Consider the following 16,835-nt stretch of genomic DNA (forward strand, 5'->3'; position numbering starts at 1 on the left):
CTGGAGTGTGATAGGAAAATCAGGAAGAGAAGAAAGTTTGAGGGGGAAAGATGAGTTGATGCCTTTTGGTTTTATGTCCCAGTCACATGTGGGTGGATGCCCCTTCCTCACTGCTTTTACTAGTGAGCTTTCTTATGTGGCAAAACCTCTTGACCATATCACTAAAGGGATGATCCAGAAAGAAAGGAATCTGGAAAAGGATCACAAAGAACCAGCATGGCTTCATTAAGAACAAGTCATGAGGGGGCAGCTGGGTGGCTTTGGATTGAGAGAGTCAGGCCTAGAGACAGGAGGTCCTGGGTTCAAATTTGGCCTCAGACACTTCCCAGCTGTGTGACCCTGAGCAGTCACTTGACCCCCATTGCCTAGCCCTTACCACTCTTCTGCCTTGGAACCAACACACAGTACTGATCCCAGGACAGAAGGTGAGGGTTTAGAAAAACAAACTATTCTTTCAGTTTTTTTTTTTTAGGAACAGTTCCTGGTACCTAGGGTGTGTGTGTTTGTGGGGGGGGGGGAGGGGTTGGTTAGGAGTCCCTTAATTTATTCCTCAGACCCTTTCCTTGCTTCTTACAGTAGAGCCAGACTGTTGGCAAACTTTGAAAGAAAAGTTTCAGTTGACTTGGAGGTCAGAAACTTGATCTAAAGGGACAGGAAAAGAATGAAGGGGTGAGAAAGGTAGTGAAGCTCCCCTCATAGGAGCTTGGCAATGAAGGAGGAGAGAGAGCAGAAGATACCTGTGTGCCATAGCTAATTCAAGGAAGTTTTATTTTTTAAGAATAAGGGACAACTTGAGCTTGCTTTTAGGTGATGGGGAAGGAGCTGATAGAAAGAAAGAGACTAGAAAAGAACTAGAGGGAGAGATCATGGTCAAAAGGGCAATCTCCAAGAAAGAAATCACAGTAGGGGTTGAAGTTAAGAGTTCTTAAGCAAAAAGGCTTAATTCGTACACAGAAATGGGGTAAGGAGAGACAGACAGACAGGGACAGAGAGAGACAGACAGCAAGACGGAGGCAGAGAGAGATAGAGAGGAGGAAGAGAGAAGAGAGGGAAGAGATAGAAGAGAGAGACAGAGGGGAGAGAGAGAGAGATATAAGAGACAGAGGAAGAGAAAAGAGAGGGGAGAGAGATAGAAGAGAGGAGAGGAGAGAGATACAGAGACAGAGGGAGACAAAGGAGAAAGAGAAGAGAGAGAGTGGAGGGAGACACACACAGGCTGAGGCAGAGAAACACGCACAGAGAGAATACCCTGGAGGTAATTCTAGAAGTGGGGTGCAGATGGGAAAGCACTGGGTACCATTCCTGGAAAACAGAGATGCCCATTCGCCTTATTGTGCTTCTCAATCCATTTCAACACTTCAAGGGCAATGATTTCATCTACTCTTCTCCATCGACCCAAGTCATTGCATCTTGGTGGATGTATGGTCTTTGTGAGCTAATAACTCATTTCTTTGCAGCCATTAACCAGACAATACGTTACTCCCCCTGAACTAGAGACATCCTCAGATTCTAGACTGTTTTCGGGGCTGTCTTGATAGGAGCTCTGCTGGTGGGCCATGTTGCATCCCATTTGGCATGTCCTCTAGGATTCCAGGGATACTTTCTCATCGTGATGGAGGAAGCTTGGACACACGTTTTAAATTCAAGCAGAGTAGATTATGGCAGATACATTTTATTATGGTTTTTCTGTTCTAACAAGGGCTATCTTGATGTGGTTCTTAGGGAGAAAGGAATAGACTGGTGTGTCTCCAGTGTTTCCTTCAACCCTTCTCTGAGGGAATCTTTGATTCCTGTCTGGAGGGGAAGTACCAGAGGCTGACTACTCTGCTTTCCTCAAACAGAGGGGTGGGTTACCAGACTAGAAGGATATCTCTCTGTTTCACGAAATATTGTTGGTCTAAAGGTTCAAGCTAAACTCCTCGTTTCTATTCACAAGTGGCAAAGGGGGCATCCCAAGCTTCGTATGTAAGACTTCACTCACTATCTACCAAATACCAGTTACACAATGAACACACGTAACAAATAGCAAAGAAATGCAGCTAAGGTGACAGCAAAACAGAAACTAGAAAAAATGACATATGAGAAATATATATCTATATCAGACAATACAGATCGAAGGAGCTCTTCCACTGGGAATGAGGTAACAGCTTAATTTAGAGACAGTCCAGGATCATACCCAAAGGAGAAATTCCCCAGAGTCTCTAGTGAAGCAAGCTTTAGTTAGCAACATGATGGAGATTTCTAGCTGTTCTCGTGCCATCTTCCAGAATCTTTCTCTCCCTTTAGCTACCTGAAGAGAGGTTGGATCATAGATCTTCTCTCTCATAGCTGGAAGCCCAAAGAATCTGGAAGCTCAAAGGAACAGGAAGGGAGAAGAACTCTTGTCTCTTTCTTGTCAACTCTGGCCTGCCTATCGCCCAGGCATGGGGACTTTGAGTAATCATTATCCATCCATGAGGAGAAAGAAAGTCCCATGCCAATAATCCTTGAGGCTCGGTTACAGCGTTAATATTCTAGATTCTATCAATGTGTTGAGTTGGATTTCATTTGTCAGACCACAAAGGAAAACAGAAGAGTTTTTGTTACTTTTTGTTCCAGAAAAATATTAATGTGTTTCTGAGCATTGTTATCTTTATAGTAGATCTTAGAGCAGAGGTTCTTAATCTGGGGCCTGGGAACTTTTTTTAATATTATAATAACTATATTCTCATATAATTGGTTACTTTGGAATCATTCATATTTAAATCTGCATTTAAAACATGTTTTTGAGGTTTTGGTAGACTGCCAAAAAGATCCACGACACAGACAAGCTTAAAAACCTTGAATTAGATGATGGTTTTCTTCCCAATAGTGATTTTTTTTTCAATTTGAGTATTTTAGCATTTAGTATTTTAGCAAAAGTGACTGTTTTGGAGCTCTGCTCCCCTATTCTGTATCCAAGTTGTTTCTCTTCTTTTAATTATTCAGGTTTCAGACAGAAGCACAGATGGTGAGAGTCTGGAGAAATGAGTGTTTGAGAGTTTTTCACGACAGATTAATTAATGAATTTGACAAGTCCTTGGTTAGTATCTCTAAATACAATTATGAATGTAAAACTATAACTGTGCCAGTTTATTCATTCAATGTATAGTTGGATTATTGCAAAAGGACACAGTGCAAATCTAGACATATAAGGGTGCTTTTCTTTTTTCCTGAAAAACAAACCAACCCACCCAGAATCATGTGATAAAAATAAGCAAAAACACCCAAGAAGGCTATGTTATTTAATGCCTTTTTATGGAAAAAATGAAACTATGGACAAAACATTCTTCTAAATTTTGCTCAAAATGATAGCTAGGCAGCAACAAGGATGGGGAAAGTTTGAGAGAAATGGAATTGGAGTTATGAGAATCTGATTTTGAATCTTATCTCAAAACATTGAATAGCTGTGTAACCCCTATGACTTCTAGAATTGTGGTAAGGACCAAATGAATTAACATATGGAAATTGCTTTGCAAACCTTAAAGCGCTATATAAATGCTAATCATTGTTACTCTTATTACTATTAATTACACAGAAATACCCCTTGAATTACTTTAGCTGATCTACCAGTAAAAATTCCTTTTTTGGACAGGAGTTAGTCCTCTTTCTTTGTTTCTTAATTCATCATCTTTTGTAAGGTACAAGAACACCTTCAGACCTTGATTAAGGACAATTTTGAGGCAGATTTGGACTTTGTCATGAGAAATCCTATACTCTTTGGAGATTTTAGAATGGCTTTGAATGAAGGAGAGCCTCGGATTTATGAAGACATCCAGGACTATGAAGCTGCAAAAGCTCTTTTCCAGGTGTGTTGTATTCATCTTTGAGATTGCTTTTTCTCAGTAGACCTGATCTGAAGCATCTTCAGTTTGAAAGTGGTGATGAGGGTTCATAAAATTGGGTCACAGTTTTTCTGCTTACTTTATTATCATTTTCCTTTCGTGAGCTGAATTCCAAGGGCTGTATAGGGGAATTTTGTACTAATAGGTATAAGAAAAAGTGTGTCATTAGAGAAAAATTTCAGTTGAAGCCCTCTGTAGACTGATGAAGCGATGTTTCCATTGGCCTTCTTTTTTTTTTTAAATTTATTAACAATATTTTTCCATGGTTACATGATTCATGTTCTTTCCTTCCCCTCTTTCCTCCCCCCTCCCTGAGCTAACAAGCAATTCCACTGGGTTATACATGTATCATTGTTCAAAACCTGCTTCCATAGTATTATATTTACAATAGTGATCATTTAAAGTCAACATCCCCAATCATATACCCATCAAACCATGTGATTAATCATATGTTTTTCTTCTGCATTTCTGCTCCCACAGTTCTTTCTCTGGATGTGGATAGAGTTCTTTTTCATAGGTCCCTCTGGTTTGTCCTGGAGCATTGTATTGCTGTTAGTAGAGAAGTCCCAATGGCCTTATGCTTAAGTGAAATGTGGTTTATTATAATTGTGCACCAATAATTCAATTCAACAAATTCAATTTAGTGTAGAAGATAAAAAGACTGGCTTTGAAGAAGGCCTAGGCTGAAGTCTTATGTGTGATCCTGGACAAATAACTTACCCCAGGCAACCCTAAGACATGTGGGATCATGAACTTTTTTGTTTATTTGTTTTTACATTTTGATAATTGTACTTCAATATAATTGATTTATTTTGTACTTCTATGTATTTTATGTATCTAAAATATCTCTGATATGAGAGAGGATTGGAGGGTGGAATCAAGATTATGGAATAAGAAGGAACTCTTTGAGTTGTCTCAAATTCACCCTCAAACAACTATCAAAAAAAAAAAGGCCTCAAAATGAATTATGGAACAGCAGAACTAATAAAAAGACAAGTTGAAAGGAACAGTTTTCCAGTCCAACACAACAAAGAAGATTGACAGGAAAATTCTGTCTTATAGGGATAAGAGGGGAACACAATCCATAACAGAAAGCATCCAAGAAAGTCAGGAGCAGGCCTCCTGGCAGCAAGACAACCAGGCTGTCCCTGTACCCCCATGAGAACAGGCACACAAGGTCGCCAGGCCTCTTCCAAGCAACCCCAAGTCAGCCAGGCCAGCCACTCCTATACTAGAGCAGGCCCAGCACAAGAAGCTTGGGATAGTGCTTCCTTTGCCATAGGAGCAAAGCCTATGAGTCACAAAAATAGGCTGGAAAAATTAGCAAGAGAAAAGAAAAACCATATAAAGTTACTATGGTGACAGGGAAGACCAAAACACAAACCCAAAGGACGACAACTACGTCAAAACCATTACATGTGAAGTCTCAAAGGAAAATGTGAAATGGTATCAGGGCCAAAAAGAACTCCTGGAGAAGCTTAAAAAGGATTTAAAAAATAAAATAAGAAAGAGAGAAGAAAAATTAGGCAAAGAAATGAGAGTGATGTAAGAGAGTCATGAAAAAAGAGTCAACAGCTTGGCAAAGGAAATACAAAAAAAATGGGAAAAGATATGCAAGAATTTACTAAAGAAAACAACTTTTCAAAAGTAGAATTGGCCAAATGGAAAAAGAGGTACAAAAGCTCAATGAAAAAAATAACATTATAAAAATTAGAGTTGGTAAAACAAAATCAAAAGAATGAAAAATTTGAAATGTCTTATCGGCAAAACAACTTACTTAAAAATAATTCCTGGAGAGATAATTTAAGAATTATTAGTTGACCTAAAAGCCATGACAAAAATAAAAAAGGGCCTGGAGAGCATGTTACAAGGCATTATCAAGAAAAACTACCTTGATATTCTCAAATGAAGGGGAAATAGAAGTTGAAAGAATCCTCCAATCACCTCTTGAAAGAGATCCCCAAATAAAAACTCTCTGGAATATTATAGCTAAATTCCAATGCTTTCATGCTATAAAGAGAAAATACTGCAAATAGCCAGAAGGAAACAATTCAAGTATCATTGAGCCACAGTCAGAATTACATAGGATTTAGAAGTTTCTATATTAAAGGATTAGAAGGCTTGGAATATGATATCCCAGAAGTCAAAGAAGCTAGGATTATAACCAAAAAGTACATACTCAGCAAAACAAAGTATAATCCTTGAGCAGAAAAATGGATATTTAATGAAATAAAGGACTTTCAAGTATTCCTGATGAAATGACCAGAACTGAACAGAAAATTTGATATTAAAAAAACAAGATGTGAGAACAGCACAAAAAGGTAAACAGAAAAGAAAGAACTCAATGAATTTAATAAGTAGTATACATAGATGATGAGATCATATAAAAAACAGAATTAATAGGTAAGAAGGAGGAATACACTGGGAGAAAAGGGAAGGTGAGGTAGAATGGATAAATTATCTCACATGAGGAGATGTGAAAGAGTATTACAGTGGAGAGGAAGATAAAGGAAAAAAAGTGGCAGGCAAAACCTGAAACTTACTCTAATTGGAATTGGCTCAAAAAGGCAATAACATTCAAACTCAGTTATAAAAATTTATCTTTCCCTCTAGGGGAAGTAAGAGGGGAGGGGGGGGCAGGGAAATGAGATGAGAAGATAGATAGGCAAGTCAAATTGGAGGTGGCAGGCATCAAAACCAAAACATTTGTGAGGAGGGAAAGAGTGAAATGAAAGAATGAAAGAGAGAGAGAGAGAGAGAGAGAGAGAGAGAGAGAGAGAGAGAGAGAGAGAGAGAGAGAGAGAGAGAGAGAGAGAGAAGGATAAACAAGGGAAAATAGGATTGAGGGACATACATAGAAATCATAACTGGGAATGGGATGAACTCATCCACAAAGCAGAAGTGGATAGTAGAATGACTTAAAAACCAGAATCCTACAATAATTTATTTACAGATTTGAAATAGGGAAGACACAGAGTAAAGATAAGGGGGGTTGGAGTAGAATCTATTATGCTTCAGCTGAAGTAAAAAAAAAAAAGCAAAAATAGATCTAATTAAAAGAAATAAGGAAGGAAACTACATCTTGATAAAAGGCACCATAGACAATGAATATCAATAATAAACATATATGTACTAAATGGTATAGCATCCAAATGCCTAAAGCATAAGTTATGAGTTATAGAAGGAAATCAGCAGTAAAACTATTCTAATGGAGGACTTCAACTTTCCCCTTTCAGAATTAGATAAATCTAACCAAAAAATAAGAAAGAAGTTAAGGGATTTTAGAAAAGTTATATATGATAGATCTCTGTAGAAAATAGAATGAAAATGAAAAGGAATATATCTTTTTCTTAGTGGTACATGGCACCCACACAAAAATTGACCATGTATTAGGGCATAAAAACCTTAAAATAAATGCAGATAAGCAGAAATATTAAATGCATCCTTTTTAGACCATAATGCAACAAAGTTACATTCAATAAAGGGCTGTGAAAAGATCAATTAAAATTAATTAGAAAACATATCTACTCCTAAAGAATACATAAGTCAAAGAACAAATTGGAGAAAAAATAATTTTATTAAAGAGGACAACAATGAGACAACCTACCAAAAAGTTAGTCAAAACAGTACTTAGATGAAAATGTTTATCTTTAAACAATTACAGCAATAAAAGAGAGAAAGAGCAAATCAATGAATTGGGGATGCAACTAAAAAAATGGAAAAAGAATAAATTAAAAAGCTCTAATTAATCACTAAATTGGAAATCCTGAAAATCAAGAGATTAATAAAATTGCAAGTAAGAAAATCATTGAACTAATATATAAGAGTAGGAGCTGGTTTTGTGTGTGTGTGTGTGTGATTCCCAATAAAGTAGATAAGTCATTGGTTAATTTAATTTAAAAAAAGAAAGAAGGAAACTAAGTTATTAGTATCAAAAATAAAAGGATGAATTCACTATCAATGAAAAGAAATGAAAACAAGTATTAGAAGCTATTTTACCCAATTATATGCTGATAAATCTGACAATCTAAGCAGAATGAAATGGAAGAATATTTATAACAATATAAACTACCCAAATTAACAAAAGAGAAAAGAGAATACTTAAATAACCTCATCTTAGAAAAGGAAATCGAACAAGCCATCAATGAACTACTTAAGAAAAGATCCCCAGGGCCAGATGGATTCACAAATGAATTCTAGCAAACATTTAAAGAATAATTAGTTATGATACTATGTAAACTATTTGGATAATTAGGCAAAGGAGTCCTACCAAATTTTTTACAACACAAATAGTGCTGATACCTAAATCACGAAGAGCAAAAACAGAGAAAGAAAAACTTAGACCAATTTCCCTAGTGAGTAATGATATGAAAAATTTAAATAAAACAAGATTACAGCAATATATCACAAGTATCAGCATCAACTTGTACAAAAATATCTATAGCGGCTCTTTTTTGTGGTGGCAAAGAAAAACGGAAGGAATATTCATCATTTGGGGAATGGCTAAAAAAGTCGTGGTATATGATTGTAATGGAATACCATCATGCCTTAAGAAATGCCAAACAGGATGATCACAAAAAACCTGGAAAGGATTTTATGAAATCTTGCACAATGAAGTGAGCAGAATGAGGAGAACATTGTACACAGTAACAGCAACAATGTACAATGATCAACTGTGAATGACTTAAATATTATCAGCAGTACAAGAATCCAGGACAACTCCAAGGGGCTCCTAAAAAAAAGGCTACCCACTGCTATAGAAGGAATTAATGAAATCTGAATGTAGGTTAAAGCATAACATTTTCATTTTCATTTCCTTCATGAGTTTTTTCCTAGTATAAGTGATATGTTTCTTCTTTCACAATAGGATGAACATGGAAATATATATTGCATGATGGTACATCAATAACCTACATCATATTGTCTACTGGCTCAGGGAGGGAGGAGAGCTGGGAGGGAAGGTGAGAATGTGGATTGCAAAATGTCAGAAAATGATATTAAAAATTGTAACCACATGTAAAAAAATATCATAAGGAGCCTACAATATGACTGGGTGGGATTTAGACCAGGAATCTGGGGCTATTTAAATATTTGGAAAACAATCAGCATAATTTACCATTATCAATAATAAAACCAACAGAAATCATGTAAATATCTCAATATAGATGCAGAAAAAGTTTTTGACAAAATAAAACGTTCATTCCTACTAAAAACACTAGGGAGTGTAGGAATAAATGGAGCTTTCCTTTGAGAGGATTTATTTTTAAAATATTGAATTATTTCTATATTTGGGTTTTGAGTTAGAGGCTCAAAACATTTGCTTGACCTCTGTTCTCATTCCTTCATTCCTAGGAACTTTAAGGAATGCCCTACTGTAAAGCTTGGTAGATATAAAGGGAGATTATAAGATCTGTCCTACTCTGTAAATAAGAACCAGGTTGGGCCAGGTATGCCTGCATGTAACAAAATCTAGTCCTTCAATTTCTCATTAAGTAACATTACAGAAGGTCAGTTTTGACCAGGCAGAACTTGATTTCTCCAACAATTACCCAGAGAATGGGGAGGTGTTCAGAGTTTTAATGGACTCCATTGGCTACTCGCCAATTAGAGATGTCTTGGATATCTAGGGAAGTGTCAAAGGGTGAACTCCCAAACTATTTTTGGGGATCCACATGCGGGAACCAATTTTTTTTGCTATCAAGAGAATCATTTGATTGGTTAATTTGTTTTGATTGGTCAATTAATAATTAACACCTGGAATTACAGCCTTTTGGCATTTTTAATCATCACACTTTAAAATGATAAGAAGTTTCTATTTAAAATCATCAACAAGCATTATGTGTAATGAGGATAGGCTAGAAGTCTTCCCATAAGATCAGGGATGAAGTAAGGATCACCACTATTATTCAATATTGTGCTAGAAATGCTAACTATAGCAATGAGGGAAAAAGTTAAAGGAATTAGAAGAGGCAATGAGGAAACTAAACTAGACTAAAACAATCAGTTGAAATAATTAACTACAGCAAAGTTTCAGGAGCTATAAACCCACAAAAATCATCAAGATTTCTATATATTCCCAACAAATTCCAGCAGCAGGAGATAAAAAGAGAAACTCCATTTAAAATAATTATTGATGATATAAAATACGAAGACAAACCCAGGACTCAAATGAATACAATTACAAAATTCTTCACACTAATAAAGTCAGATCTGAACAGTTAGAAAAACACTAATTGTTCATGAGTAGTCTGAGCCAATATAATAAAAATGAAAATTCCACCTAAATCAATTTACTTATTTAGTACTAAACCAATGAGACTACCAGAAATTATTTCATAGAGCTAGAAATAGTTTAGAATTCATCTGGAAGAACAAATGAGATAAGGACCCTTGCATTTTTTCAGGCTGCCAAAGGGGTCCATGTTGACACAAAGAAAACCTCTTCCCTAAGAATATAATTTGTGGAGGACATGCTGATCTGCAGTAGAAAGTAGGAATTTTCTCATGGAGAAATTCCCTAAAGGGATGAAATGACAGATATGGACATTTTCTCCCCTCCTACATATTAGGTTCAAGGCCTGAATGTTCAGGATAACCAAGTGATTTTGCAGTCATATAAATGTTTGAATTTCTTTTTGTTATCTTTATGATCTCCATTAAGGAAAAACATCAGTCTTGTGAATTTTTGTTATTCATTTTCAATTGCATTCAATGATTCATGACCTTATTTGGGGTTTTCTGGCCACTGAAGTGATTTGCTATTTTCTTCTTCATCTCATTTGACAAATGAGGAAACAGAGGCAAACAGGGTTAAGGGACTACAAGCTAGGAAGTGTTTGAAGCCAGAATTGAATTCAGATCTTCCTGACTGCAGGCCTGGAATGCTATCCACTGCACTACCTTGCTACCTCTGTACTATAATACTAATCTTCTTTTTCTAGGAGATTCTTGAAGAATATAATGAAAGTAATACCAAGATGAATTTAGTTCTTTTTGATGACGCTTTGGAACACCTGATTCGAGTCCATCGAATTATTCGAATGAATGGAGGACATGCGCTCCTAGTTGGGGTGGGGGGCTCTGGAAAGCAGTCCTTGGCAAGGCTGGCAGCCTTTACCGCTGGCTGTGAGGTGCGTAGAGCTCTTCCCCACTAATGTTTGGGTGCCTTGCCATGGGTTCAGTTCATTTGATTCCAGTGTTGGTCATTGCAAACAAAGGCTTCCATGGATTATGAAATCGAGTTTGTGCTTATTTTAATTTTTTTTACAATTGACACTTTAACAGTGTCTGCAGGAATAGCTTAAGATCTTATCTAAAAACAGACTATAGGCCCTACACTTTGGTCCTTTGGAAAAATCTCATAATCATTGACACCACCATGAGTTTTTGCTTTTTTACCCCTTCTCTGTATCGGAGATTTCCAAGCAGGTTCCTGGAAGACAGCGACCAGCTTCATTTTTGTTTTTGTGCCCTCAATTCCTGCTTATTGAATTTAACTGAATCAGATAAATTGGGATTTACTCTGTGGCAATTTTCCCTTTCACTCCAAAGAACCCATGGAAACATTGAACATATACGCATGCTTCTGTTTGACTGCATTTCATAGGGACTTCAATCACATTAGCCTCTATTTTCTAGTGTCTGATATGTTGTATTTTATGTCACCAGGTATTTGAAATTGTTCTGAGTCGAGGCTATTCTGAATCTAATTTCCGAGATGATCTCAAGAACCTCTATACAAAACTTGGAATTGAGAACAAGTTAATGATTTTCTTATTCACAGATGGCCATGTGGCAGAAGAAGGTTTCTTAGAGCTCATCAACAATATGTTAACATCAGGTAATGTGGAGGGATGTTGTCTCTCCTCCATTAGAATGCAAGTTTTACTTTGGATTTTAAGTCCCCAGCAGCAGAGAGTGTCCAGCACATCATAGGTTTTTTAAAAAATTCAATGCTTATTAGTTGATTGGCTGCTAAGTCTTGATTCATTGGTCCCCTGCTAGGCAGCTTTCTGAGTGATGCACTGATTTATTGCTGTATCTGGCAACCATTCTAGTAATCTCTGCTTTTCCAGAAACCTGGCTTATGGGTAGCAAATAAGACTCAGAGGAGCCCTTTTCCCCTCCTAATGATAAATGTTTCCGTGGTTGCCTATAGAACTTTCAATTCAGGAATTTTTGTAGTTTGATGTTGGTGTCAGAAGACATGAGTTCTAATCCCAACTCCACTACTTCTGAACTATATAGTTGTTGCAGAAAGATCATTGGGAAAACAAGGTCCATTAATGCTTACCCTGGCTTTGTAACTGTCTTCGCGATCAACCTTGCAGATTTCTCTGAGAAATGGGGTTGGTAACTGTGAGAAAGTGTGCAAATACAGCACTTGCTCTGGTCTGATTCCCTTACTCAATTTTGTATCCACAAGTTGGAGTTGCCAGTGGGTACTCCCTCCCACTTCTTTTCTCTCCCTCCCTCCCTCTACAAATCTCTCTCTCTCTCTCTCTCTCTCTCTCTCTCTCTCTCTCTCTCTCTCTCTCTCTCTCTCTCTCTCATACACACATGATCCTATGATCTAGTAGAGCAGAGAGACACAGAAGAGAAAAGATGAGAAGAGAGAAAGAGAAGAAGAGTGAGAAAGAAATAGAGGAAGAGAAGGCAGGAGAGAGGGAGAGAGAAAGAAAGGAAGGAAGGAAGGAAGGTGAGAAGAGAGGGAGGGAGAGAGAAGAGAGACAGAGGACAGGGTGGGAGAGGAAGAGAGACAGAGAGAGAAAGAAAGAGAGGAGATGGAGGGTTAGAAAGAAATAGAAGGAAGGAAGGAAGGAAGGTGAGAAGGAAAAAATGAAGGAACAAAGAAAAGAGAGGAAGTTCTAAATATCTCCTGATTAGAGAAATGCAAATCAAAACAACTCTGAGGTACCACCTTACACTTAGCAGATTGACCAATAAGGCAGTACAGGAAAGTGATAAATGTTGGAGGGGATGTGGCAAAATTGGGACACTAATGCATCGCTGGTGAAGTTGTGAATTTGTCCAACTGTTCTGGAGGGCAATTTGAAACTATGTGCAAAGGGCTTTAAAAGACTATCTGCCGTTTGATCCAGCCATACCACTGCTGGGTTTGTACAAAGAGATAATAAGGAAAAAGACTTGTACAAAAATATTTATAGCCTCACTCTTTGTGGTGTCAAAAAATTGGAAAATGAGGGGATGCCCTTCAATTGGGGAATGGCTGAACAAATTGTGGTATCAGTTGGTGATGGAATACTATTGTGCTCAAAGAAATAATAAAGTGGAGAGACTCCATGTGAACTGGAATGACCTTCAGGAAGTGATGCAGAGTGAGAGGAGCAGAACCAGGAGAACACTGTACACAGAGACTGATACGCTGTGGTACAATCGAATGTAACAGACTTCTCTACTAGAAACAAGGCAATGATTGACGATTCTGAGGGACTTATGAGAAAGATGCTATCCACATCCAGAGGAAGAACTGTGGGAGTAGAAATGCACTAGAAAAATACATGATTGATTATGTAGTGTGATATGAATGTGATTAGGGTTTTGATGTTAAAGGATGGCTCTACTGCAAATATAAATAACATGGAAGTGGGTTTTGAAAAATGATACATGTATAACTAAGTGGAACTGCTTGTCCGCTCTTGGAGGGGGGAGGAAAGAGAGGGTGTATGTGTGTGGATTCTGAATCATGGAATCATGGAAAAATATGCTAAATAAAGAAAATTTAAAAAAATAAAAGAAAGGAAGGGGGGAGAGAAAGACAGAAATAGAGGGAAGGAAGAAAGGAGGGAAGGGAAAGGGAGGGGAGGGAGAGAGACCCACAGAGAGAGACAGAAAGACAGAGAGATATGGTTAAGGAGCCCCTTCCTGACTTTTGGTTCTCCAGCCAATTAGAAGATATCACCATACTGTATAATCCCATCAGTCTTGGATGACAGAACATAGCAACCCAAAGCTTCTACTTGTGGAAATCCAAGAGGTTGTTTGGATGGGAACCAGAGGCAGATTTTTGTGTATTCTCTATCAACCCACAAGGGCAATCTATCTATGCCACTCAAGTATGAATTACTACTATTAGAGAAGAAATTGACCTTGGTGATCTAGTTTATAACTTTAATTCTGAAATCCAGGTGCCTGGACATTATTGTTTCTCTCTTCTCTGCAATTCTCATTTATTTACTTGTTATCCCCATCTCTGTTCTTTCCATCCTCCCAAGTAGAAGCTCCTCCAGAGTAGAGACTCATGCCTTTCACCCATAGTAGGTACTTCAGAAGTGCTTGCTGGATTGAACTAATTTGAATAGTCTGTAAAATTCTCCCTGCTGAGTGTAGGAGGCTTGTGGAGAAGTTATCTCAGGCATGCAGAAGCAAATTTGATTGTTCTTTCTAGCATTACTTCTATCCTTCTGGGATGTGGCTCATGGGAAGGATTCTCCAAGGCCCTAACAATCTCTAGGGATACAACTCCTCTGAGAATGGAGGTCTCTGTGGAGAGAGATTTCACCGCTTCACCTTCTCTTTACTTCATCTCCCTGCTAAATTAGGGAGCTCTACGAGGGGGTGTAGCAAGTCCCTTTTAGCTCTAGACATGATCTGATGATCACCAGAATGCCACAGTTCATAGCCCCCCCAAGAAGGCGTTACTTCTTGTAGACAATATGATGTTTTACTTAGGGAATCTTAGAGAATCAATGAAAAAAATTAAAAGAAAGACTTAATAAAAGGGTGAGATTTTAGTGAAATCTCAAAAGGTAGGTAGGATTTTTATCACAGGAGAGGATTCAATCAAGCAATCAATAAGAATTTATTAAGTGCCTACTATGTTCCAGGCACTATGCTAGTTGATAGGGATGCAAATACAGAGAATGGACAATCCCTACTCTCAGGGAGATTATATTTTAATGGAGGAGAGTAGGAAGAAGAGAAAAAGCCATTTCAAAATGGAGGGAATCTTATAGGTGATGATGGTATGGAGGTGGGAGTTGGCATGTGACAGAGGATGGCTCACTTTTACTTTCATTTACTCTGATTATCTTTTAGGTACTATATATATATATTTTTTTTTTTTTTAAGGGACCACAGCATATCCTATACAGTGTTGAATTGGACAACTCCATACCGTAGCCTTTTCTAAAAAATGTTGCCATTGTTTTCTAGGAATTGTGCCAGCGCTTTTTGCGGATGATGAAAAAGACAGTATTCTAGGTCAGATTGGACAAGAAGCTGCTAAAGCAGGGGCAGGATTGGCTAAAGAAAGTGTCTGGCAATATTTTGTCAACAAGAGTGCAAATAACCTTCACATTGTCCTTGGCATGTCCCCAGTTGGTGATACATTGAGAACACGATGCCGAAATTTTCCAGGTACACTTCACTTTGTCAAACCAATTAGGTTTCTTTTTTGCCAGGGAAGAAACATTGGCATCTAGGTGTGACTCCCACTTTCTAGGTCTGATGCCAGGTTACTATTTGCAGAATGACATCAGAAAAATTCAGGAAATTATTCAGATAATGTAAGCCTTAAATACTAACTTTCCTCTGAATAATAGGAATACCTCAGAATTCTGCCTTTCTCTTTCCTTTCATCCTCCCTCCCTTCCTTCCCTCCCTTCCCTTCCTTCCCTCCTTCCTTCTTCCCTCCCTCCCTTCCTTCTCCTCTCTTCCTCCCTCTCTCACTTCCTCCCTTCCCTCCTTTCTCTCTTCCTTCCTCCCTTCTCCTGGCCTTTTTTACTCCATTGACTTGGCCAAGTTCTGAAGAGGAGGCGATGTTGCTGGTGCTCATGTTACCTTGAGAGCACTTCTAACAGGAATGATGGGACTTTCCCTTGGTACGTTTCCATTGATGATGAACTCATTAGTCAGTAAAGGTGATGGAGATGTGAATACTATTGAAGCACAATGATCCTGACAATGTCTCCTTTTTCTTTTAGGTCTGGTAAATAATACAGGCATTGACTGGTACTTGCCGTGGCCTCCCCAAGCCTTACAAGCTGTTGCTGAGTCATTTTTAGGTTAGTGTTGCATTGAAATCAATCTTTTAGCTTACCATAAACTAATTTGTTATTTAGTCTAGCTTTGAATTCCTAGCCAATGTTTTTTTTTTTAACAAGGAGCTAAGATTTATTTAACGACCATAATTATAATGAACACCTATATAATAGCTCTTAGCACATTGCCTGGCACACAATAGGAACTTAAGAAATGTTTATTGACTGATAAATGTTTATTCTAGAATACGCCAGAGTTTATAAAGTACCTTACAATCAATATCTACTTTGAGTCTTACAGCAGCCTTTGTAGGTATAGACTGTAGTTACTATATCAGGAAGAGGGGCAGTGAGGTGATGCCAGGGATAGAGAACCAGACCTGCAAATGGGAGGATCTGGGTTCAAATCTGGCCGTAGACACTTCCCAGCTGTGTGCCTGGGCACGTCACTTAACCCCCATTGCCTAGCACTTCCCACTCTTCTGCCTTGGAACAGGTACTTAGAATTGATTCTAAGACAGAAGGCAGGGGTTTAAAAAATAACAACAACACAGCAGAAGATCATGGTGATTGAATGACTCGTCTGTGGTCCCACTGCTGAAAAGTGTCAAAATTGGGGGCTGAGTGGAAGGTTCTCTGGCCCTGCGGCCAGTACTCTGTCTACTCTGCTGGCGGCCTTGAGTATGAATGGTGTAGACTCAGCCCTTCTCCAGGACAGTTTAAAGCAGTTCCCAAGTCAAACTTACTGCAGAAGAGGACAAAAATTAGGGACATCAAGTGAGCGGAAGGTCCCTGAAAGAAGTAAAGAGGGAGTAAATGCCACCAGACCCAAGTTGGAGATTGCGTTTGGTTAGGACTCTCTTCATGGCCGAGATACCTTAAAAGATCACATGATCTAAGTTGATTTCAGTTTATTTTGGTAACTTCACTTTATTTATTAAACTGATTCTCAGTAAAACATGCAAACTTT

The 16,835-nt window shown here is 38.0% G+C and overlaps 1 protein-coding gene across 2 annotated transcripts in view; it reads left to right on the forward strand.

Annotated features, from left to right (window-relative positions):
- The window catches only part of DNAH10 (dynein axonemal heavy chain 10), a 196,398-nt gene that overhangs the window by 123,524 nt on the left and 56,039 nt on the right, over positions 1-16,835 (forward strand). For both annotated transcript variants that reach the window (XM_007489932.3, XM_056821891.1), the window contains 6 exons: positions 2,968-3,061; positions 3,660-3,827; positions 10,805-10,993; positions 11,532-11,703; positions 15,039-15,242; positions 15,809-15,889. In XM_007489932.3, coding sequence (XP_007489994.2) covers positions 2,968-3,061; positions 3,660-3,827; positions 10,805-10,993; positions 11,532-11,703; positions 15,039-15,242; positions 15,809-15,889 — 908 coding nt within the window. The remainder of the gene's footprint in view (positions 1-2,967; positions 3,062-3,659; positions 3,828-10,804; positions 10,994-11,531; positions 11,704-15,038; positions 15,243-15,808; positions 15,890-16,835) is intronic.

Source organism: Monodelphis domestica, chromosome 3 (genome assembly GCF_027887165.1).
Source record: "Monodelphis domestica isolate mMonDom1 chromosome 3, mMonDom1.pri, whole genome shotgun sequence".
Classification (NCBI taxonomy): Eukaryota; Metazoa; Chordata; class Mammalia; order Didelphimorphia; family Didelphidae; genus Monodelphis; species Monodelphis domestica.